Source organism: Cervus elaphus, chromosome 1 (genome assembly GCF_910594005.1).
Source record: "Cervus elaphus chromosome 1, mCerEla1.1, whole genome shotgun sequence".
In the NCBI taxonomy this organism is placed as follows: Eukaryota; Metazoa; Chordata; class Mammalia; order Artiodactyla; family Cervidae; genus Cervus; species Cervus elaphus.
This window is the reverse complement of record NC_057815.1, coordinates 93,474,796-93,500,687: the sequence shown is the minus strand read 5'-3', so window position 1 is coordinate 93,500,687 and position 25,892 is coordinate 93,474,796. Positions and strand designations below refer to the sequence as shown.

At 38.6% G+C, this 25,892-nt stretch overlaps 1 protein-coding gene and 2 pseudogenes across 1 annotated transcript; all 3 read left to right on the top strand.

Moving 5' to 3' along the window:
• Positions 1–1,628: 1,628 nt before the first annotated feature.
• Positions 1,629–18,474, top strand: LOC122703013 (annotated as a pseudogene).
• On the top strand, positions 13,518–14,450 carry LOC122676025 (olfactory receptor 4C16-like). The gene has a single exon (XM_043875342.1). It carries the CDS (start codon positions 13,518–13,520, stop codon positions 14,448–14,450), a length of 933 nt encoding a protein of 310 aa, XP_043731277.1.
• Positions 18,475–23,786: 5,312 nt separating the features above from the next.
• Positions 23,787–24,751, top strand: LOC122703008 (annotated as a pseudogene).
• Positions 24,752–25,892: the final 1,141 nt, after the last annotated feature.

The following is a 25,892-nucleotide window of genomic DNA, read 5'->3' as shown; positions in this document are numbered from 1 at the left end:
CCAGTCAATCCTCAAGGAAATTAGTGCTGAATATTCATTGGAAGGACTGATGCTCAAGCTGAAACTCCAATACTTTGGCCACCTGATGAGAAGAACTGACTCATTGGAAAAGACCCTGATGCTGGGAAAGATTGAAGGTGGGAGGAGAAGGGGACGACAGGGGATGAGATGGTTGTATGGTATCACTGACTTGGTGGACGTGAGTTTGACCAAGCTCCAGGAGTTGGTGATGGACAGGTAAGCCTGGAAAGCTGCAGTTCATGGGGTCACAACGAGTCAGACTCAACTGAGTGACTGAACTGAACCTATCAAGAACAGTAATTTTAACAACTTATCCTATGAATACTGACTTGAACCACATTTTCAATTATAAGTCCTGAATCTAGCTATTCAGTAGAATCTGGCTATTGTAGGAATGAAAGTGAAAGTGTTAGTTGCTCATTTTTGTCCAACTCCTTGCAACCTCACAGATTGTAGCCCGCCAGGCTCCTCTGTCTATGGAATTTTCCAGGCAAGAATACTGGAGTGAGTTGCCATTCTCCTCTCCAGGGCATCTTCCCAACCCAAGGATCAAACCCTGGTATCTTGCATTGCAGGCAGATTCTTTACCATCTGGTCTACCAAGAAATCCCTCATTATAAGAATAGTTAGCAACAAATATTTGGGATAAAATCAGGAATAAACAGTGTTCTTGGGACTGCTTTTAGGGGAGAAATAATAGCTTTCTGCCATATTTAAGTTGTTTTGAAATCTGGAGATACAGAAAATGGAAAAGTTTAAGCAATGAGAACAAGTGAGAAGGAAAGAAGAATGGTAAAAGTAGTCATTTTCTTAAACCTGTAGTGAGAAGAAGGACCTGTGTTTATATTTTGGGAACTCCTAGCTGTGTGAGTATTCAGGGAAAGGCGTGGATGATCAAGGATCCTAGCCTCATGCTCGCAGGAGAGCTCAGCTTCCTATGGTCCAATGTTATGAGGATTTCATGGAGCACAGAAGCTCTTCTTGTCTTAGCTTGTTCAAAGTGGGGTAGGGTGGTGGATGGAGATGGGGCATTTGTGGCAATTGCTGCTCTGATTTCCCATTAGGTTTGTTGCATTCAGCAAGTGGAGAAAGACAGCAATTGGGAAAGTTTTGGGAAAATGAGCCTCCGTGCATCTTCTGTGTGGTTGTTTTATTTGCAAGTTGAAGTATCCGTCATGAAAGTGCTAGTCACTCAGTTGTGTCCGACTCTTTGCTACCCCAGGGACTGTAGCCCACCAGGCTCCTCTGTCCATGGAATTCTCCAGGCACGAATACTGGAGTGAATAGCCATTTCCTTCTCCAGGGGATCTTCCTGACACAGGGATCGAGCTGGGGTCCCCCAGGTTCCTCCACAGACAGAGTAGCTTGACAGGCTTCAGTGCATGGGGCAGGAAAGAGTCAGCCGGGACTGAGTGACTAACACTCTCACTTTGAGGTATATGTATGTATGTATCTTTGCAAGAGCAAAATTCTCCAAGATGAGTGACAGTCATGAAAGCTGTGAGAATTAAATAGCTCAAAGAAAATTATGATCTTCCAAATAATTAAATAAATTGGAAAATAGACTGATCATTCATATGAATATTTAGAGAGTTTGTTGGCTATATATGGGGAAGAGTGTTACTGCTTTTTTGAGGTAAGCAATGTTCTCAAAAATTTAAATCATTTTAAAATCGGGAAGAATATTAATGGCTAGAGTATGTCAGAATTCTAGTCATATGAGAGTTTGATTTCTAGCATTTACAACAGTGACACAAGTAAGTTTTAAGAACATTAACTCATTTAAATCAGGGATCCTTCAAGAAAAAACAAACAAACAGAAAAAGCACTCTGTAAATTCTTCACTTGAATAGCGGTAAATTACACAACAACAAAAAGAAATGTCTTCTGGGCCAGCTCCAAATTCAGGAGGAGGAAATTTCCCAAAATGTACAATTGCATACATGGTAAACCGCAGTTTTAAAAATGAAGACACAGTAAATAATACAAAGAGTATAAGAAAAAGATCTTAAAGAAAATAAGGTAGCTAAGGTCATTGATCAGGTTTACATCCAGCCAGCCTTTGACAACTGATATGGGAACAGAAATGCCAAAATACGTTGAACTTGCAGGCCCTGAGGCTAGAGTTTGCCGGGGATAACATCAAAATGACCAAAAGTCAACTCCAGAAGACTTCAAATCTAATCAAAAGCCACTATAATCTGAGGGCACACTTTACTGGATTTTTATGACCCAGTTGGGGGAAGGAGCTCTCATCACATGTTCCCAGGAGGCTGGGTCACCACCAAATGTTCCTTAGTTCTGGTTCAGATGATCACCCATGATGAGTTAGCTTTACCGCACACCACTGATATTACAGTGGTCTCCCTGCACACTCAGATGGGCCAGCATCCCTCTCCAACACCCCACAGCAAGAATGGAAATCTTGGCAGCTGTCAGTTCTTCAGTCACATTTCAGTAGCTGGGAACACCAGGCCAATTTCTGTTATAGAATGCCCTGGTGAGAAACAATGCAGAAAGATCATTCTCAAAATATTTGTAGGTACCAGATGTTGTACCTAGAGCATCTGCCGTCCTCAGTTAGTTCCAAGAAGAACTTATTTTCCTTCCCTGTTAAAGGCCATGCATTTTTAACCTGATCTATCCTATATCCTAAGTTTTCTTTCTCCTCTTCCTGCCCAAATCTGGTAGCTATTTTCCAATATCTCATTAGAAGAATTCACAGACACCCCTTCCAATGATCATCATTATATGAAAATCTCCAAACCAAACAAAAAGTAAATTTTTAGAGATAAATATCATATATTTTAGAGGATTTTCTGTGTGTGTGTGTGTGTGTGTGTGTGTGTGTGTGTATGCACATACACCCAATTAAATATCACAGAACTGTGAAAGTCCTATTGAGTAATTTTGTTGATTAATTTGCAGCAAGAAACTGAAGTGAAAAAAAATGAAATGAATAAGGACATATTGTCTCCAAGTCACACCTAAAATATTCACCAATATTTGAGAGTAAATGTTCTCTTAGGGCATCCTGCGAGCACAGTGATAAAGAATCTGCCTGCTTATGTAGGAGACAAGAGACACGGTTGTGATCCCTGGGTCAGGAGAACCCCTGAGGTAGGACATGGCAGCTCACTCTAGTATTTTTGCCCGAAGAATTCCATGGACAGAGGAGTCTGGTGGACTGGAGTCCATGGGGGCAAAGAGTCGGACATGCCTGACAGACTGAGCACACATACGTGTGTATAACAATAAATCTGAATCCTGTGACAGGGTTGTGGACGCATCATTATGGAGATTGTACGTGGCAGTAAATTATGCTGTCATGTCCCAGAGGGGCAGGAGGTCACAAATGACACTAACGTAGGCATTTAGCTCTTCTACCTTTCAAATGCTGAATTCTAAGGTGATAAATAATTTTGGCTGAAGACCAAGCACGAAACTGAACTTCACAAAGTACCTATTTAGCAACCTTTTGAAAGACACTCAAATATGAGAAATAATTGACTACACATTGAAAAGGTACCCTTAGGTGCCTTGTATGTAGACAAAGAACACTTCACAAAGGGACAGACAGTCTTGAATGTGAAGATGGCTCTGTGCCCATGCCCTGAGGGACAGGAAGTGGGAGAAGAGTGATCTTAGTAAGATGCTCTGCGTGAAAGCAGAGAGTTGGCATGAACTTACAGATGGGAAGAAAGGAAAGGGGCCTTGGTCTCCAACCCTGACTGCACAGGGCACTAGAGACAGAGGCACCATTCAAGGTGGCTGATGTAATGTCTTCAGAGAACCTTTTATCATTTTGGGGGAATTGCAGCCTGCTAACGGGAGCCATTTTCAGTAGCTTGATAGTAGGATTCAGCGCTAAAGCTTTTTTTCCAAGAAACCACTGTTGCTAAAAGAAGTTGTCATTGGGGAGTTGATAAACCAAAGTGTCTATTAGTGTGGATAAAGTTTTGGCACCAAGTGTTCTGAATAATTAAAACATTGCATCATCCATGGACACCCAGAGACTGCATTGGAAGGGGGCAGTGACCACGGTTTGCCATATACCTCAGAGAATGCACTTTTTCCTGACCTGCTTCATGAGGCAAAGGCAGGAACTGGAGCCCCAAGGCATCTCTAAGTAAGGCGGATCTAAAGAATATGTCATAGTCCTTGCCTCAATGTAGCTCATGATTCCAAGGAATTACACTCAAAAGAAACACCTGGCATTTTCATGTAGAAGTCTCTACATCAGGGAGTAAATACATTGGATTAAATTTTAATAATGGCTTTTTTTTTTTTTAGAGCGGTTTTAGGTTCACAGTTTAGTTGAAAGGAATGTACAGGTTTCTCACATACCCATACCCCTACACATATATAGTATCTCCCATTATCAACTTCTCCTAGAGTTGATTTGTTCCAAATTTATTACAAATGATGAACTTACATTGACACATAATAACCCAAAGTCCATAGTTTACCTTAGGGTTCTCTCCTGTTGTTGTATGTTTCATGAATTTGGAGAAAAGTATAATGATATGCATCCATCATTATATCAATAGTGTCATAAAGAGTGTTTTCACTGCCCTAAAGATCCTCTACACTTCACCTATTCACCTCCCTCCCACCGATTCATGTTGAATTTCTGATTTATGTAATAGAATAAAGGTAATCTATCTTTCTGAGTCCTTCACTCAGTGTAAGGAATCTGTCATAGGTTACAGTCCTTGCAGACAGTGCCTGCCATTATGTGGTACCAGGTGCTGGGTTTGCTTAGGACTCAAGGTCCTGGAAGTTAATCTATTTATAGAGCTCTTTAACAAATCGATGGGAAAGTAAATATGATACATCTCATCATTTAAATAACATAATATATTATTCTACTTGGTTAGGGTTTTAAATCCAGGCCATATTCAGTTGAACAAAGAACTATGATATCTTGCAATACGCTAATAAAGACCCTTCATTATAATGCCTCTTCTCCTGAATTCTAAAAGTGGTCTTTAACTGAGGTATGCAAGCAGGAGCATGGAAATACTTTTATAAATATTTTCCATATTGATAGAAACATCATAAACCTCTAATCTAATTGTATAGATCACATAGTTTAACAATATTTAATAAATAGGAATAAGTCTTTCTGCCTCAAAGAAATTTTCTTTCCTTCACAGGACTCTGGTCCACGTTAGTGTTGAAAAAATTGTCTTACAAATGACAAGGAAAAAGAGGTTAAGAATTGACATTTGTAAACTGACATTGAAAGCTATGAACTCAGGTTGTTTTGAGGATTATAATTTTATCCATGTTCTTAACTGGAGCAACAACAACAAAAGAGAACATACTTTTCTTTAATTCTTTGCTAATCTTGTGAAAGTTTCCAGCTTTGGTCACAAATACACTATTTGTCTTCTTTTTTGGCACATAACTAGATTGCATCTCCTTACTCCTTATTGAAATTTATGATATTATTTTGTAAATCTGAATACTGGCACATCCTAAAACCTATCAATTACACTCTTAGGAAACATATTCTTATGTTCATAATTGCTGTTCATAGTAGTCAAATATCTATTGACTGGATATTGAATAAATACATTTTGAAATAATCCCATAATGGAGTGTGATACAGCCATGGAAATGAATTTACAACTAAATTCAACAACCATAATGAAATACAGTAGGGTTGGATGAAAAAAATAAAAGCAATTCCAAGAAGTCTGCATATAGGATGTTAAGTTCTGTAAAATTCAAAGCCAGGGAAAATATATGTAGATAAAAATGTTTTATTTTTAGGACAAAATTAAAATATTTGTTACTTTTAAGAAGAGGTGGACAACAGATAGGAAAGTGTTTAAAATGTTTAATTATGGGTAATATTTTAGTTCTTGAGATGGTAGTAAGTTTACTAGGATTTATTTTATTAGTTACATGAATGCCAAAAAGCAGTATGGAGTAGGAAATGGCAACCCACTCCAGTATTCTTGCTTGGAAAATTCTATGGACAGAAGAGTGGCAGGCTACAGTCCACGGGGGTTGCAAAGAATCAGACATGTCTGAGCAGACACACCTGAGCAACTGTGCATGCACAAAAAGGCAATAATATAAAATGAACAAATGAAAGATGGTCAAATTTTTTGGAAATGGATGAATTCTACTGTTGAAAATTTATTATAAAAATGGGTCTCTTCTATTAGTTGGATCTGCTTCCTTTTTTGTTGACTTCATTTTTAATCAGGCTGTCTCCATTATGGTAAAATTAGGCAGGAGTTCCCAGTCTCCATTTTTGGTAATTCTATTAGGAAAAAAAAAAGATAGTGACTTTTCTTAATAGTGAATAAAAATTATTTTAATAAGATGTTTTCCTTAATAAGTGTCTCTTTATTAGTTATCAAAACAAATGGAAATGAATTAGAAAAAGATGAGATTTCTACTCATTGTTCGTATACATTTTAATCCTCAGAATACTTGTTGCAAATCTGTGGTTTCTTGGTGAAGAAAAGCTCTAGCACACAAAATAAAATCTTGTTTCAAGCACCCTGGTGCCTTCCCTAGATTGTAATTACAGATAGTTTACAACAGATAGCGAATAAGAACAAAGGGGCACCCTCCGGATCGTGGAGAGTCAGGAGTGCGAACCGGAAGTCTCCCCTTCACAGACTGGCGGCTCCTGAGGTGACCTGGGGGACACCATTCCTTCTCCTCCAAGGCCTCCAGCTCACACGCACGTCGAGCGGCCGAGCCTGTCCGCCACGCACAGCAGCGGCAGCCCCGGGAGAGGAGCCGGACAACCCAAAGGGAAAACCAGCGGGACAGGACCTGCCGAGTTTGCCTTGCCCAGCTCCCGAGGAGGCCCAGGAAAGCTGAGTCCTAGAAAAGGGGTCAGCAAGGCAGGGACGCCAGTGTGTGAGGAGGATGGTGATGCGGGCCTTGGCATCAGACAGGCAGGGAAGGCTCCAGTCACGCCTCGTGGGCGTGGGCCAAGGGGCCGCCCGCCTTCTCGGACCACTGGAACCAGGGAGACAGCTGTGCCTGGCCCCTTGGGCATAGAGGGCATTTCACCTAGCATGTCGCCGGACGATAAATCCTTCACCCTTGTCAGGCCTCGAGCGCCAGGCTCCAGCAGACGGCAGACACGGGTGCTGGTGCTTTGCGTCCACGCGACTCTCCCGAGATTCCGTTCCACACTGCTGCTGGCCCTTCAGATGGCTTAGATGCGTCCCCTCCAGGGAATAGCTTTGTCGGGCTCCGTGTTGTAGCCAAGTGGTCATCCAATGGCTATTTTTACTCCGGGAAAATCACACAAGATGTCGGAGCCGGGAAGTATAAGTTGTTCTTTGATGATGGGCACGAGTGTGACGTGTTGGGCAGAGACACCCTGCGGTGTGACCCCATCCCCCTGGACACGGACGTGACCGCCTCTCGGAGGATGGGTATCTCAGTGCAGGAGTGGTCAGAGGGCACAGGAGGAGTCTGGAGAGCGGTACTACAGCCTTGGGAAAGACGGCCAAAGCAAGTGGTACACGCGGATGGCTGTCATCCTGTCCTTGGAGCAAGGAAAGACTGCGAGAGCGGTATGGCCTGGGCCCACAGGAGGCGGTAACGCCCCTCACCGAGGCAGCAGATATCAGCTTGGACAACGTGGTGGACGGGAAACGGAGACGGCGAAGTAATGTCAACTCCCCAGCCACCCCACCACTTCCAGCAGCAGCAGTACCACCCCTACCCGGAAGGTCCCAGAGAGTCCTCCTGCCACCGCGGGGGGCCCCTCGGGCCAAAGGAAGCTCGTCACTCCTGAAGAGGAGTGGTCCCCTGCCAAGCGAGGCCGGAAATCTGTCGCTGCGAAGCCTGGTGCGGTGGGGGCAGGAGAGTTGGGGAGCCCCTGTGAGAGTGGCGACAAGCCGGGTGACCTCTGCCCTGGAAGAGCAGAGAGCGCCTCTGCCCCTCAACAAGACCTTGTTTCTGGCTATGCCTTTCTCCTCACCATGCCACAACAAGCGACAAGTTGGCTAGCTGCTCCAAATTGCCAGATGGTCCTACAGGAAGCAGCGAGGAAGAGGAGGAATTTGTAGAAGTTCCTCCTTTCAACAAGCAGTACACAGAATGCCAGCTTCGAGCAGGAGCTGGCCACATTCTTGAAGATGTTAGTGAAGCCCAGTGTAACACCGCCCACCAGTGTCTCCTAACTGCGGATCCGCGCTGTCGAACCCGGAAGCACTTCCTGTGCCAGTGGGATTCCTTCTGTGCCTCAGGTCTGGGTCCATGACAGCTGCCATGCCAACCAGCTCCAGAATTACCGCAGTTACCTGCTGCCAGCTGGGTACAGCCTTGAGGAGCAAAGGATTCTGGATTGGCAACCCCGTGAAAACCCTTTCCAGAATCTGAAGGTACTCTTGGTATCAGACCAACAGCAGAATTTCCTGGAGCTCTGGTCCGAGATCCTCATGATTTGGGGGAGGAGGGGGTGGGGGGGGGCAGCCTCTGTGAAGCAGGACCATTCAAGTGCCCATAACAAAGATATTGCTTTAGGGGTGTTTGACGTGGTGGTGACGGACCCCTCATGCCCAGCCTCCGTGCTGAAGTGTGCTGAAGCATTGCAGCTGCCTGTGGTGTCACAAGAGTGGGTGATCCAGTGCCTCATTGTTGGGCAGAGAATTGGATTCAAGCAGCATCCAAAATATAAACACGATTATGTTTCTCACTAAGGATACTTGGTCTCACCGGTTTTATTCCCTGCTGTTGTGGCGATTGTGTTTTAACCAGGTTTTAAATGTGTCTTGTGAGTAACTGGATTCCTTGCATGGATCTTGTATATAGTTTTATTTGCTGGACTTTTATGATAAAATAAATGTTGAATCTCTTTGGTTGTAGTAAAAAAAAAAAAAAAAAAAGAACAAAGGGGCACCCTAGAGCACTGGGTGGAGCAGAGTAGCTTTTTTGTGATCCACTGGTTTGTTTGTTTGTTTTTTAACTAAAGTCAGTGTTGTTTTCTTCCTCTCTTCTGTCACTTTCCCTGCCATCCATTTGAATTTTCCTCTTTTTCCCTGGTAACTTTGGTCAGCCCAAGGCACCTAATGCCTTCAAATCCTTTTACACACTTGGTTCTTGAGTATAAGGAAGGGTAATTTATTTTTCTATTGGCTAAGTGGACAAACCAAAAGTTAAACCTATTACAACATTGGGGATGTTTGTCATGAACAAAGGAAGGGAAACTTTAGGGAATACTACTCTCTGTGATGCTAATACCTAACATCATTATGTCTTAAAATATTCCCTTTAGCATACAGAAAGGTTTATTTTTTTTCTCAGCATTCCATGAGAAGGCTGTTTTGAAAAAAGGATGGAAAGACGACTAATTTAGGGGGTTCTAACAGGTAAGTGAGAGATTACTTACATGATTGTACTGAGAAAGGCATCATGCAGAATAATTTAACAAATTTTAAAAATATATTTCCATATGGCTTTTTCCCTTGAAGTAGGAAATAGAAACTAATACAGATAATGACTGTGACATAAGCTTCTTGGAGAATGCCAGCCACTCCACATCTAAGAGACAGCTTTAAACAGAATGCTGTATATCACAGATTAAAAGTATTACTCTTTGCATGTTTCTAAAATGATATTTTAAGAATATAACTTGTAGTTGATATGCATCTAGATTTGTTTTGAAACAGCGAATAACTACACCTGATGGAAGATTCAGAGGAAACATAACAAAGTGAAAGGTAATAATTGAATAATGAGGGTGAAGGGTAATGTGCCATATATGTGGGGGGAAATTTCCATCTTTCTCTAATTTAGGCTTTTGAGGGATAAAGAACCTTGGGCAGATCTGTTCTCCTTCCCACAGGGAAAGGTACATTTTTCATAGAAATTAAATGAATATAGAGATTTTCCTAAAGATAGAGGTGAAAGATAAACAAATCAGATAGGGCGGTATAGTTTAAGAGAGTCCTAAGGAAACCAAAGTTTTCACTGTGGCTTCTGCAATAAAACAGATTTGTCAGGTAGAAGGGCTTCTCTGGGGGCTCAGACGGTAAAGAATCTGCCTGCAATGTGGGAGACCGAGGTTCAATTCCTGGTTTGGGAAGATCCCTTGGAGGAGGGCATGGCAACTTACTCCAATTTCCTGTCTGGAGAATCCCGTGGACAGAGGAGGCTGGCGGGCTGCAGTCCACGGGGCCGCAAAGAGTCAGACATGACTGAACGATTAAGCACACACAACCCTGTCAGGTAGAAGGATCAACATGACACCTTATGCTTCACTCTCTTTTGTTCAGCACCTTTTCTGTGTGATTTTCTTTCAGCTCATCTCTTTTAGCTCCCAGCTCAACATACTATCTCTTTATTGCTGTTTTGAGAAATTTAGCTGTTCTAAAACTGGCCAAGCTTGTTTGAAGAGTTAAAGTACAGTAGTTAGTAGAAAGTAATGCTGTTTTATCAGTGCAGTTTTGTCTCTAGATTATTACAACCCATTTTTGTGTCAGATACCTTTGAGGATCTGATTTAAGATGTCAACACTTCTGGGAAAAGTCGACATATGGTCATACGGAGAAACGTATAGAAAAATACCCATTGAAGCTAGAAGGATAGGAAAAATGTCAAGGCTGTCCTTGCATTCTTGAAGGGCCAAGGATTCATGTAAAAAGTGTAGAAAACTCATGATGATCATCTTAGGCATGCCAAAGTCCTAAAATCTTACATGGGCAAGTGGTGCTGTTCTGAGTAAACATGTTTTACTCCGGGTTGTGGAGCTGATTAAATTATTTAAAATTTATGCCAATTTGTTTTTTCAAATATATAAGTTGGGAGCACATTTATCTGTTTACTGTACCATACATACTATACAGATGGCCACAGTAAATTAATAATGTGAATGTGTTTTTAATCAGAATAGTACTAAAACAATCAGATGTTTATTACAAGAAGTAACTAAGAAGGTTCAGCTTAAAAATACTTATTAAGCATGTACATTGTGCAAGGCATCAGGTTTGGATCTCGGGAAAGCAAAATCCTGAAAACTTCAAAAATTCTGCTTCTATGAAAGCAGCCAAAGGAAGTTCACACAGCTTTGATTTTAAGTATAATATGTGATAGTATAAGATAAGCTATAAAAGAAACTCTTAGAGAACTGGAGAATTTCCTTCATCTCAAAGTGATTGCTGATGGCTTTCAGAAGAGATTATTTTTCTTTTTTTAATTAGTTTATCTTTTTTAATTGAAGGATAATTGCTTTACAAAATTGTGTTGTTTTCTGTCAAACCTCAACATGAATCAGCCATAGGTGCTCTTAGCAGCTGGGTCCTGAGTTTCGAGACAGTGTAACTAGAAATAAAATTACAATTAAGGAAGGAAGGAGACTACTGAATACACTATTGAGTGAATATTTGATAAAAACTCACAATTATTTGCAAGTTAATGATTAATCATGTGTATTTTTGGGCTTCCCTGGTGGCTCAGATGGTAAAGAATCTGCCTGCAAGGCAGGAGACCTGTGTTTGATCATTAGGCTGGGAAGGTCCTCCAGAGTAGGGTATGACAACCCACTGCAGTATTCTTGACTGGAAAATTCCATGGACAGAGGCGCCAGTCCATGGACTTGCAAAGAGTCAGCCATGACGGAGTGACTAACACACACACACATGTATTTATGATTCTTAATTTATCTTACAAGTGTATGTCCTAATGTATAAATAAAATTGTTCTAGAAATAGACAATTTAAAGAGATTGATAACATACAAAACAAAAGCCATATACTCAAAAGAGTGGCCACAATCACAGGCCATATTTTCAAGTACAAATACTTCATGATGGATCACTCATCCAGATGCATATGGAAAGGATGAGTTTATTGCACTGACTGAAGTACCAAGACACAGTTCCTTGACCATTTAAGATCTTTGCCAAAGATTGCACGGTCTAAAGAGATTATTTTCTAAAATATCAGAAATATTAAATAACTTCGACACTTTCACAGCAGGGGTTTTTAATTTGCAGGAAGATAATATGTGATTCAACTACTTTGAGGAGAAGAAAATTTATTGAGGGGGAGAAAAGCAATAAGTAAGGATCATTGTCTATTTGGTTTATCAGTTTGTGTTTTGGTGGCTCACAGCTTTCAAGATGATGCACTGAAGATACGGGTGGGACTGAGGATGGATACAGTGGGGTACGTTTTCCAAATTATATTTAAATCTGTCACACTCAGTTTATATCTTTACTTGCAAATGGTGTTCTTTTCAGCATCATATTAACAATAAAAACCTGGAGGAAAGATTTTGTTCTATCTATGAAGTGAAGTCAGTGATAATATTTCTTTCCACACATGAAAAAATACTAACTTTTCATTGAAGGAAATGACGTTTCAAAGTTGAATAATCATTGATTTTGCAAAGACAGAAAACAATTTGAATATAGGCAGTTACTGACTATCTGCTGTTCCTCTTGACTAAAAATATATGTTCCTTTCTCTCTTCTGAACATTTGTTCTGTTACAATAATGTGGAGATTCCAGGTACCCAGATAAAACAAATTATACTCGGGATTACAACCATGATTAGACCTGAAAAGAACTACCTGCTGACATCTCTTCAAAGGACCTCAGTTCTAAAATGCTTAAGCAAAGCACTTAAAGTTTAAACATATAAACTATTGAGTGAACACCCCTTGTAATTTACAAGTAATTCTGGAACTTTGCATGTTTTGAAGGGTGTTTCCAGAAATGAGAAAAAAGAAAACAGGGATTGGAAATATTTGTGATATTATCAACCATTGAAGAACATTCACTTCTCTCCATTAGTGTATTTCAAGTAGTGAGTATCATAAAGTTGTTTCAAAGTAAGGATGTTATAATTGAAAGATAATAAGTACTTTATCTTCCTCTTTTCAAGCTGCCACATATGGAAGGGAATGCACAGTGAAGTGGATCATATTATAGACTAATAAAAATAAACATTTCTATAAGTAAGTATAACAAGCATAATATATATATATATATATATATCTCATTGATATATGGAGACATATTTAGGGGATGGGACTGGGCTGTAATTTTTACATTTACATTATGAACTTCCATAAGCAGTAAAATACATCCAAAATGCCAACTGATACACTCTCCAAACATGCTTCCTCCCCTCACCCCGATTAAATGAACATGGAAAGTTATTAAGTTAATAAAATGGAAACTGTATTTCTTAACTTAATATTCATTAAGCAAAATTAATGAGAATCATGTAAAATTAACAAACAGTTGCATTTGAAGAGTGCTACAGAAAAGTCTACTTTTCACAATCTTATATGGGACTCATAATGACCCCATGAGTTTGTCATTACAAATTAAGTGTTGAGGTGACTTGTTAAGAAACCACAACTAAAATGTCCATGATGAAGAATATTTATCTCACTTAAAATATTCCTAAAAATCACACATCACATCACAAATTAATTCTTTTCTATTTTTTGCAGATTAAGCATTTAACACTCACACCTTCCCCTCACTGATGAAATCATGCAACTGAATAATAATGTGACTGAGTTTATTCTGCTTGGGTTGACACAAGATCCTGTTAGGAAGAAAATAGTGTTTGCCACTTTCTTGATTTTCTATTTGGGGACCTTGTTGGGGAACTTTCTGATTATTACTACCATCAAGACCAGCAGGGCACTTGGGAGTCCAATGTATTTCTTCCTTTTCCATTTATCTTTATCTGATACCTGCTTCTCTACATGCATAGCCCCTAGGATGATTGCTGATGCCCTTTTGAAGAATGCCACTATCTCTTTCAGTGAGTGCATGATCCAAGTCTTTACATCCCATTTCTTTGGCTGCCTAGAGATCTTCATCCTTGTCCTCATGGCTGTTGACCGCTATGTGGCCATCTGTAAGCCTCTACACTACACGACCATCATAAGTCATCGAGTCTGTGGTGTGCTAATGTCCCTGGCCTGGTTGGGGTCCTGCGTGCATTCATCAGCTCAGATTTTTCTAGCCTTGAGTCTGCCTTTCTGTGGTCCCAATGTAATTGATCACTACTTCTGTGACTTGCAGCCTTTGTTGAAACTTGCCTGTGCAGACACCTATGTGACCAACTTCCTCCTGGTGTCCAACAGCGGGGCCATCTGTACAGTGAGTTTTGTCATGCTGATGTTATCCTATGCCATCATCTTGCACTCTCTGAGAAACCACAGTGCTGAAGGGAGGAAAAAAGCCCTCTCCACCTGCATCTCCCACATCATCGTGGTCGTCTTGTTCTTTGGTCCTTGCATATTTATATACACTCGCCCTGCAACCACCTTCTCCATGGATAAGATGATAGCTGTGTTTTATACACTTGCAACACCTTTGATCAACCCTCTGATTTATACCCTGAGGAATGCAGAAGTGAAAAATGCCATGTGGAAGTTATGGAGCAAGAAGTTGGTCTCAGATGACAAAAGATGAATGGAAGTTTCAAAGTTTTCTTCAGAGTTTGGATTGATATTAAAGAAGCCCATAGACAATAATATCCTCTTATTGTGGAGTTAGTATAATCCTAACTCAGAGCATGAAGATTACTTCCTTTAATAAAATAGGCAATGTGACCACACATGCTAGTTAGCACTGAGTCAAATATTTGTAGACCTGGCAGCATCAGGTACACACAGTCATGTAAGATCATGGTCTTGGTTATTCACTGCTGTCTCTGGCTCTCTTGTCTGTCTAATATCACTGTGGTTTTCATCTACTGTTTTCCTCCCTTGTGTTGACTTCTGGATTCCTCTGTTTAACATTACACTCTATGCTTTTATCTACAGCCTGACATATTTTTGTCTCAAAGAGTTTATTTCTTAGATACTGTGATCAAATATCTGGTCATGGACCTTCAACTTGGTGGTTCTTACTAACTCAGCAGAAATCACCAGGTTCAAATAATAATAGTACATACATATTATAAAGACAAAATATTTAATCTAGGAAACCTCTCTTCTTTTTCTTGGGTTACAGTTAAAATCTTTTTTTGTATATTTGCCTAATTGTTCTAGAAAAGTGACAGAATATTATGAGAAAATTCACCCTTTTGTAGTATTTTTTCCTAAGGGAGGTTCTCACTGTTGGGGTTTACCTCATATTAACATTCTTTCTGTAAAAACAACAACAACAACAAAAACTTTTTGCTATTAAAATGATTCCTTCTATTTTGAGGGATCTATTAAGTTTTCTCTTGAATCATACCAATTATAATAGTATGTTTAAATATTAGTTTATTATGATTATAGCATAGAAGCTGCAAATGAAGGAAGATACATTTATGGAGCTTTAAAGAAATCTGGTGCACTGGGAAGACCCAGAGTGATAGAATGGGGAAGGAGGTGGGAGGGGTTTCTGGACGGGGAACACATGTAAATCCATGGCTGATTCATGTCAATGTATGGCAAAAACCACTACAATATTGTAAAGTAATTAGCCCCCAACTAATAAAAATAAATGGAAAAAAAAAGAGAAATGTGTACATGTAGTCAATGGTAGGGAATTTATAAATAAGAGTCAACTGAATTAGGAACATTCTAATCCAGGGGAGGGTATTTAGGCTTTGAAACATAGTTATACCACATATATGAATTGTTTTAGTGAGTTTTAAAACAATATAGAAAGTAGAGTAACTTAAGAAAGACTAAGATATTTGGATGAAAATTAAATGTATCCAGTGGAGATGGATATCATCTTTCACCATTCATTATCACTGAAGTCTCTAATTACATGGTCATTAAGAAATTTTATGATTTGCCTGATTTCTTATTTGCATTTGTATCCATACAGAAAATTCAATACGAGTGTTTTTGTTTATTTGGAGCTTCTATTTCTACTTACAAGTTAATAATATTATAATGAGCACAAAATTTGTTTTACTTTCATTGTACCCAGAAGTTTATATTCTCTATCTTGAGAAAAAGATCAGTGTGGAAATGGAAACTTGTGAATTCTGCAATGAACTCTAGATCCTTTCTATACATATCTTTTTCTTTTTTTAGATTCTGAGAATTTCAAGGCTAATTCTAGCCTTGAACAGATGCTAGCTAGTTTGGTGTTGCAGAATTCTCTTAGCTTTTGCTTGTCAGTAAAGCTTTTGATTTCTCTGTCAAATCTAAGATCCTTGCTGGGCAAAGTAATGTTGTTTGTAGAATTTTCTCTTTCATCACTTTAAATAGATCCTATCACTCCCTTCTGGCCTGCAGAGTTTCTGCTGAAAAATCAGTTGATAGCCTTATGGGGGTTTCTTGTACACTGTTTTTTTGCTTTTCCCTTTCAGTTTTAATATTTTTTCTTTGCATTTGCTTTTTATTACTTTGACTAATATTGTTTTGGTGTGTTTCTCCTACAGTTTATCCTGAATGGGAGGAACTGTCAGAGCTTCCTAGACTTGAGTGGCCATTTCCTTTCCCACATTAAAGAAGTTTTCAAGTATCATCTTTTCAAATATCTTCTCAGGCTCTTTCTTTTTTCCTTCTTCTTCCTGAGACCCCTAAAATTTGAATGTTAGTGTGTTTACTGTTGTCTCAGAGTTCTCTGAGATTGTCTTCAATTTTTTTTTTTTCATTTTGTGTTTATTCTGCTCCTCAGGAGTCATTTCCACCATTCTATCTTCCAGCTCAATTATTCCTTTTTTAAGCCTCAGTTATTCTGCTATTGATTCTTTTCATCTCAGTTATTGTGCCATTCATCTCCACATGTTTTCCTTAGTCCTTCTATGTTTTTATTGAACATTTCTTGTATTTTCTCAATCTTTGTTTGCACTCTGTTTTTTGTGATTTTGGATCATCTTTACTGTCGTTACTCTAAATTCTTTTCTCATGTAGTTTAAAAAATATAAGAATATATTTTCTCTTCATATATTTTGTTTTGTAGGTTTTTACCTTGCTTCTTTGTCTGTAATCTATATATTTTTCTTGCCTCTTTTTTTTTTTTCCTTTTTTTGAACGGGACTGTGTTCCTGTCTTACTGATTACTTGGCCCAAGGTTTCCAGCACTGGGGTTTGCAGAGAGTCGGGTAGAGCCAGGTCTTGGTGTTGAAATGTGGACCTCCAGGAGACCTCACTCGAGTTAATATTCTCCAGTCACTCAGAGGTTCCTCCCATCTGCATGGGTGTTGACATCCCCACCACTGTCATCTAGGCTCCCTACGGTGGGGAGATGCAGACTCTGCATTCTCCTTGGCTCCACCTCAATAAGTCGATTACCTTTTGCTATTATTGTCACTGTATGTCTTCTCTAATAAACTTTATGTGCGGGTGAGATGTGTGTATTTTGTGTACTGCGGTACCCTTAGCAGCAGTTATAATGTTTGTTTCATTTGGAAACATCAATATATATTTATTGACTAGATGAGTGACTTTTGAAATACATAGATAACTTGAAAAAGTTGCGTGTTTCAGGTATACTAACTTGCCCTTCTAAACGATCAAACCCACAGAAGCAACGGGACGTGAAAATGTCACAGAATTTATCCTCCTGGGGCTCTTTACTGATGAGAATGAGGAAGTTGCCTGCTTCGTGCTGTTTTTACTTTGCTGTATTGAGATCCTCTCAGGGAATCTGCTCGTTCTTCTCACCATCAGGGGCAGGCGCCTCAGTGAACAGCCCATGTAGTTTTTCTCAGCTATTTGTCCTTGATGGGGGTCTGTTCCCCCTCCACGGTGGCACCCAAATTGATCACTGACTTGCTGGCCCAGCAGAAGGCCATCTACTACAGCAGCTGCATGGCCCAGGTGTTTTATGCCCACTTCTTTGGAGCCACTGAGCTCTTCATCTTGGTGGCCATGGCCTGTGACCGCTATGCCGCCATCTGCAGACCTCTTCACTGCTGGTCATCATGAGCCGACAGGTGTGCTCTGTCCTTGTGATGGCTTCTGCTATCGGAGCCTTTAGCCATTCTCATGCAAGTATTATTATTGGACTTCCTTCCTGTGGCCCCAATCAAATAGACCACTATTTCTGAGATGCATTCCTTTTGCTGAAGCTGGCCTGCACGGACACTAGACTGCGGGTGATTGCAATCATTACCACCACAGGGGTGTTGTCCATTTTGACCTTTGTTGCCTTGGTGATTTCTTACATCATCATCCTGTCCACCCTGGGGACTGGCTCATCCGAGGGCCGCCGCAAAGCCCTCTCCGCCTGTGGTTCACACATCACTGTGGTCTTCAAGTTCTTCTTGTCTCTCATTTTCACTTATGTCCCCATGGCTGTTTGTGTCAGGAGCTAGGAGGTCTTTGCCCTGTTTTACACCATGATTGCCCCCATGTTCAACCCTCTCATCTCCACCCTGAGAAACGCAGACATGAAGAATGCCATGAGGAAAGTGTGGGGCCGAGATAAACACTCTGCGGGAAAACGAACATCTGGCTGTCCTGCCCTTTGCCGGATCTATTTTATCCACACAATCGTTAATGTTGACAAGTGCAACAGATACGGAAGGAGCGTGTGCTGTCATTCAAAGGGGCAACCCTGAGGAGTGAAGCCCCCTCAGCCACTCTCCCCTGTCACTTGACTGAGACTGCCCACAAGGGGAGTGGATCTGATGCCCTTCGGGTCCTTTCCAGCACTGACATTCGGGAACATTCTGTCCTTTGTATTCCCTGACATGACGAGTGCATTTCAGCACTTTTTTTCAGGGAAAGTTGTGAAAACTGCATGATTGGCTTTTCTGACCTCTTTCAGGAAACAGATAATCTTGGGTGAGACATCTCTCATAGAGCTTTCTTAAAACACTTTCATTTTTTTTTGAGGTTTCCACTGCAATAATTTCAAATAAAGCAATGCCAAAGGTTTTACAAATGTTGTGTATATATATATATATATTTTACATTAACAAATCCTGCATCTAAAACAATGTATTGGATATAATTATCCTACTTACACTACACTTACAGAAATTGTAAGTAAAACTTAGTACCTTATTTCAGGTAATTAAAAGTCTTGAAAAATGAGCAATTCTTTTCATTTTTATAAATGCATTTCTATGACCATATTTATCACTGTATTTAAACAACCTTCATGAGTATATAAAACTGATGTTTTTTGTAAAAGTGCAACATGGAATATCTCCCATTCTGTGAAATGTCATGAGCTTAAGGAGGCATGTAGCTGAAGAAATGGAAGCTCCTGGGAAGCATTTTGTTAATCCTCACTCTCATTATGCTAATAATGTGTTTTGATGGTGTCTTCCATTAGTCAAACTAGGTCAATCTGTCTCATTTTCCCTCAGACAGGTTTTCATTCTACGGAGAAATAAAGGTGATTAGACTAAGAAACAGGTATAGCCAGCTGACAACTAGGGCTTAAACTAAAATCTTTTTTGGCACATTCAGGTGTTTCCTTAATTTAGACAAGAATCTTCAATCATCATGAAGTTTGAAGAAAATTCTGAGGTCAGGATTCTGATCTCAGACATCTCTTAAATGTCTAAGTGACTTAGTGAAGTCGCTTGGTCTTGTCCGACTCTTTGTGACCCGGGTTGCATGCCCTCCTCCAGAGGATCTTCCCAACTCAGGGATTGAACTCAGATCTCCCGCATTGCAGGTGGATTCTTTACTGTTTGAGCCACCAGCTACACAGTAGGACCTTGATTGTCCACGTGTTTGATTCTTTAAATGCACATGACTGGTTCTCTTTGTCCTATGTCATCTCAGGTTTTTCTGAAAGCTACTTCAGTTTCCCTCCCAGCCTTCAGAAAACTGGATGAAGACAGAGCAGAGTTTTCTGAAATGCCTTGTCTACAGCCTTTGTGAGCCCCCAAGTGAATACTATCTGAGGCAAGATAAGATAAATTTGGAAAGTAAACAATCAGAGGAAGAGGGACATTACCCTGGACAGTGGCTTGACAATCTTTGCTTTGGATATGTTTACAAATACCTTTGGGAATATAATTATTAAGAGATTTCAAAGACATTCATTTTTGCTTAGTTACTTAGTTTATATTCTGTTCTTCCCAACCAAATTTTCTTCAGGCATAGGTATAAAAGAGATGATACCCAGGACCTAAATATGATTTCCTGAGGGATAAAGACACACTTCTTTCATTACTGATAATGTTAGTGAATATTTTAATCCTGCTTCCCTTGTAAACCTGTGGAAAATTTAAGATGCATTAACTTTCCAAAATATTTGAGAGCTATGTTTGAATTACTGGTTTTATTCTCTGTATTAACTTCAGATTTTTTATACAAGGAACAAATTGACAGAGTAAGTATCTGGGGGAGGAGTTTTCTCGATGCGTCCTAGAACTCCCCTGACAGCCCCTCAGGCCTGAGGTCTGTGGCCCTGGTTTGGGTCCTGTCCCCAGCCGTGTGCTAGCTTGATTCAATGCTGTGTGTTTGTTTGATGTAGTTTCTTTCTCAAAGCTATTGCTTCTCTTGTAACGTGATAATTTAATTACTATACTAATGTCACAGCATATTTAATTTTAATCATGTATCATTTAAAAGGAAAGTTCTGTTTAATAACGGAATTAAAGCATCCTCGAGTTGGCAATGCATTTCATTGCGCCTCATCACCTACTTGTGTGCATTTTCCCTTGTTACTTTTAAGATAAGACCAAATTTCAGCTTGAGTATCCATAAATATGAGTAATTCTCCATTTAAAGCATCTACCATTTTAACATAGACTAGTTTCATCTAGATCAATAAAAATAAGTTTGTAACATGCAATGTTTTAATAAAACAGGAGAAAATTTAAGTATATTTTGGAGAATGTAAGTTAAATATGAGAGGGCCTGTTCTTATGCTGACAGCATAGTGAACAGCAAAGATATTTTCAAAATGAAGAAATAAGATAATTTTGGAGAATTTTTTTCATGATGCAAGGAAAATCAGACAATTGATATGGGTTAAAATTGCCTTAAAATAACCAACGAAAATTTCAAAAATAATTGAAAGTTTTTCATTACCATATTGTTGAAATTGACGCTTATGTGATTGCACTTTTTAAAATTATGTGGGATTTTTTCTTTTTGTTAAACTTTTATGTAGGCATGACAGTTTCTTTGACAGCTAAACGACTTACTCAAACAAAAATGAGTGTTAAAAAGAAGTATGTTATGAACCATATATATCACTGGGTATTTTATATTCTTCATCAAATTTCTGTATTATGTAATAATATCGTAATTCTAAGATAAATGCGATGAGACTTTCAAACATGTTAATCCATTAGCCTGAGAATCACACTGGTTAGTTAGGTTAGCACTCCTCAACTTTCCCAGAACTTTGCTGTAGTTACTTGAACCATCTGTTTAGCGGTTGCCTGGTATTCTTTATTTCATCCATTGTGTCTTCAGATTTTGTATAGATTTCCTTACCATCTCATGTTCAAAATGTTGTTTTATGACAATGTTTTCTCCTCACCTGACTTTTCACATTTCTTTTTACCTCTGTTAACACCATTCGTTACATTATAATAACTCAGAATATAGGATATTGTTTTAATCTATTATCAATTAAATGTGTTTCTTTTAAATACATAATATTTTTTACAAGTGCAAATACTCAGAAAGACATACTGGACGTTCATTAACCCAATATTTGCACGTTGCTTTCTGGTCAGATGAGGATTCTGAATTGAGATTTCATTATTTTCATTGCTGCCCTTTGTGATACCTTCTTCCTCATTTATCTCAACTCTCCTGTTTAACCTCAGGTTAAAAAAGAGTCAGGGTTTTGTCTGTTCTCATTTTAGTGAATTACTTTCCAATTCTCAGGAATTATTTTGACTCTCTATCTAGGTCTCTTCTAAAGTCAGAGATTCAAGTTAATGAAGTTATCTCTCTCTAATTTATTTATTTATTTTTGTCTACTTATATAATACATTTCTTTAAATCAATTTTATATAAATGCTTTTATTTCTCATATCAATATTATTCCACCTCACAAACAAAAAAATCTATGTATCAATTGCAATTATGTAGAAGACATTATTCTACAATGTCTGCAACCCCTCAAAAAAAACTTTTAAATGCACTGAAACTCCTGCAAAAAAACCTTTTAAATACTTTTGAGTTAATGCTAATTGATGAACACTGTGTAACTGATACTTTGTTCTGGTAGTTACAGAAAAACAGGTTGGAAGCTTTATAGTGAGAGTGAAAGCAAAGTAGGATAATGAGAAAATTTAACCTCTGTGATATTGCAGTTTTGAATAATAGTTTAAAATAGAATTGGTGTCATACAGGCCGTTTAAAATGCTATCTGTTAACTATTTTCCATCTAAAATCATCAATGAGACTATAAATAACATTAATAATAATTTTGTGAAGCCCTAGACTTGACGGTTTTTAAATATGAAAATCATGCACTTGCTATAAAAGCATTCATTCTCTGTTTGCTTTTTTTTTCTTTTAAATAGACCTTTGGGGGCCTGGCTATGACTGTCAAACACTAAAAGTGTGCTAACTTTTGCAAACCCACTGTGGACAAATAATTCCTCATCAGTGGTTAAAATAACATCTAGAAGTGAACTTGTTCTATCTTGCACTTATTTTACACTGATTAAATAGTGTCTAAAGATTATCCCTCAGTTACAAAAGATGAAAATCTATAAACATTTCACTAATTCTTTACTGCAACACATGCCACTGAGGGATAACTGGACCAAAAGTTGCTATATCATCTCTTTTATTAACAGTAGCTTTTTTTTGCGTGAAGTTTCCAGCAACAAACACCTGAGCAACTTCACAACATTTATTGTTCTTTACCAATATCCGAAACAAACTTCAATATCAGTATGTATCTTTTAATTGTCTTAACACGTGAAATATAAATATGAGAAATAAATTAATTTGTAGATTTTTTGCAATTTAAATCATAGTGTATAAATCATAGTATATAAATAAAATATAAATTATAATGTAAATCTTAATGTATATTTCTTAAAAGTTCTTTGCCTTTTGATGTAACAACAATCACATTGATTTACCATGACCCATTAACTACGTTTGATCACAGAGTATGTGTACATGCTGACTTGTGTCCAACTCTTTGAGACGCTATGGGCTATTGCCTTCCAGGCTCCTCTGTCCATGGGATTTTCCAGGCAAGAATACTGGAGTGGCTGCCATTCCCTCTTCTAGGGGATCTTCCCGACCCAGTGATCAAACCAGTGTCTCCTGCTTTGAGGCAGATTCTTTGCTACTTGAGCCATCATAAAAACCTTAGGATGCCCTATTTAAGTTAATGTTCAGCAGTTCAAGCTGGGATTTTATATAAATTTGTGTTTCTTTGGGATTCATCCCAGATAATTCAGGGAATTTGGTTAGATAATTTTAAAAGAAGGAAAGGAAAGTTGCCTTCATGTATGTGGCCACAAGAATTGGCAAAAAACCCTACAATATTATAAAGTAATTAGCCTCTAACTAATAAAAATAAATGGAAAAAGAATAAAAAAAAGAATTGAAAAATATACAAAAGAATATTTTCTTGCCTTGGGACAATTAGCCTTCTTTGTTTTGTAAAATATTTTATTAACAACAATTAACTTTTTTACTTTCAAAATAGTGTTTAAACATTTAAAACCTTTACAAGTAATTGAGTAAATCAAAATCATTTTCATTATAAATTGTTTTGCAATAGATTTATAAAGTAAGTTAGATTAAAAACATTTATTAAATCAATAATTAATATTAAGGTTTTATTCATGTAAATGTATTTTTGGTAAATTTTATATTATTGTGCTCATATTCACCCGAGCATATGTCTTCTTTTTCTCAGAAACATAAGTCATTTGTGTGTAACCTACACTAAACTCAAATGGAAAACCAGAGAAACATATCAGAACTCATTCTTCTAGGACTTGCACATGACCAGAACATACAAATATTTTGCTTTGTGTTTTTCTTATTCTGTTACCTTGTCCTGTTGATGGGAAACCTTCTGCTCCTCTTCTCCATTCAGTGCAGTCCTCTTTGTAACCAGCCAGTGTACTGTTTCCTCAGCCACTGATCCCTCATAGACATCTGCTATACCTCCAGCGTGACACCCAGATTAATTGGAGATCTGCTAGTGGAGAGAAGACTATTTCCTATAGTGACTGCATGCTACAGGTCCTTATCATGCACTTCTTTGGAGGTGCTGAGATCTTTATTCTTACTGCCATGGCTTTTGATCGCTATGTTGCCATCTGCAAGCCTCTCCACTATGTGATTATCATGAAAAGAACAAGATGCAATCTTCTCCTCTTAGCTGCCTGGGCTGGTGGAGCCGTCCATTCCTTGCCTCAATTTTTTATGGCAATCGGCTTGCCTTTCTGTGGTCCTAATGAAATTGATCACTATTTCTGTGATATTTTTCCATTGCTAAAAATTGCATGTACTGACACCTACATCACTGGTGTGCTTGTGATTGCCTTTTCAGGAATGGTTGCCTTAGTTACATTTGCTGTCTTATTTGTTTCTTATGGCGTTATATTATTCACTTTAAAAAATCATTCAGCTGAAGGAAGACACAAAACCCTCTCTACCTGTGGGTCTCATATCACTGTGGTCATCTTATTTTTTGTACCTGTTATCTTTATCTATCTTAGACCTCCCACTACTTTCCCTGAGGATAAGGTATTTGCACTATTTTATACCATCATTGCCCCCATGTTCAATCCCTTAATCTATACTTTAAGAAATGCAGAGATGAAAAATACTTTGAAAAAATTTAGTATCAAGCTTTGTTTTCAAAGGAAGCACACCTTTAAGGAAGAATTTGTGCAGCAGAGAGATATTTAGAGTAGCAACTATTTTAATGTGGTTCCTGTGAGTCAACTCTCTTGGTGCCCTACAGAAAATAATAATAATAATACAAAGATAGAATCAATAATTCAGATCACTGTAAACATATTTACTTGCTTTTCACCTAATGACATAATTTAAAACCATTTCCAATATTAATTAAAGAGTTGTATAATAAAATTATTTACCTAAATTGATAAGTAAGTGGCTAGTCATTGGAACCAGAATCAAAGCCCACTCCTGTAAAAATGAAAAGTGCAAGTCAGTCAGTTGTGTCTGACTCTTTGCAACCCCATGGACTATACAGTCCATAGAATTCTCCAGGCCAGAATACTGGAGTGGGTAGCCTTTCCCTTCTCCAGGGGATCTTCCCAACCCAGGGATCGAACCCAGGTCTCCTGAACTGTAGGTGGGATTCTTTACCAGCTGAGCCACAAGGGAAGCCCAAGAATACTGGATTGCATAATCTATCCCTTCTCCAGTGGATCATCCCAACCTAAGAATCAAACCGGGGTCTCCTGCATTACAGGCAGATTCTTTACCAACTGAGCTGTTAAAATAAAGGGGGAAAAATAACAAGACAAAACAAAACAAAAGCTAGTAAAAAGACAAAATGTGGCCTATAAACAGATTCACACACACACACACACACACACACACACACACACACGAAGAAAGCAGTTTTGCTGCACATGGATGTTTATAGAAGCTTTACTAGTGATTACCAAATCTTGGAAGCAACCAAGATGTCCCTCAATAGGACATAAATAGATAAATAAGTTGTAGTACATCCAAACAATGGAATACTATTCAGAGTTAAAAATAAATGAGCTATTAAACTGTGAAAACTCATTCAGGAAACTTGAATGCATATTACCAAATGGAAGAAACCAGACTGAAAGGACTACCTGCTATGTAATTTCAACTACATGACATTCTGAAAAAGGCAAAACTATGGAGACAGAAAGAGTATAAATGAATGTAAAGGATTAGGGAAGGGAGAAGGATGAATAGGTGGAGCACCAAGGATATTTAAGGCAGTGAGATTCTTCTGCTTGTTTCTATAATTTTGAATTTTATCAATGTATAAGTCAAAACCCTCAAAATATGCAGTACTTAGAGTGACCCCTAATGTAAA

Coding starts and splice junctions, on each gene's coding strand:
- LOC122676025 (XM_043875342.1), top strand. CDS start 13,518: ATGCAACTGAATAATAATGTGACTGAGTTTATTCTGCTTGGGTTGACA.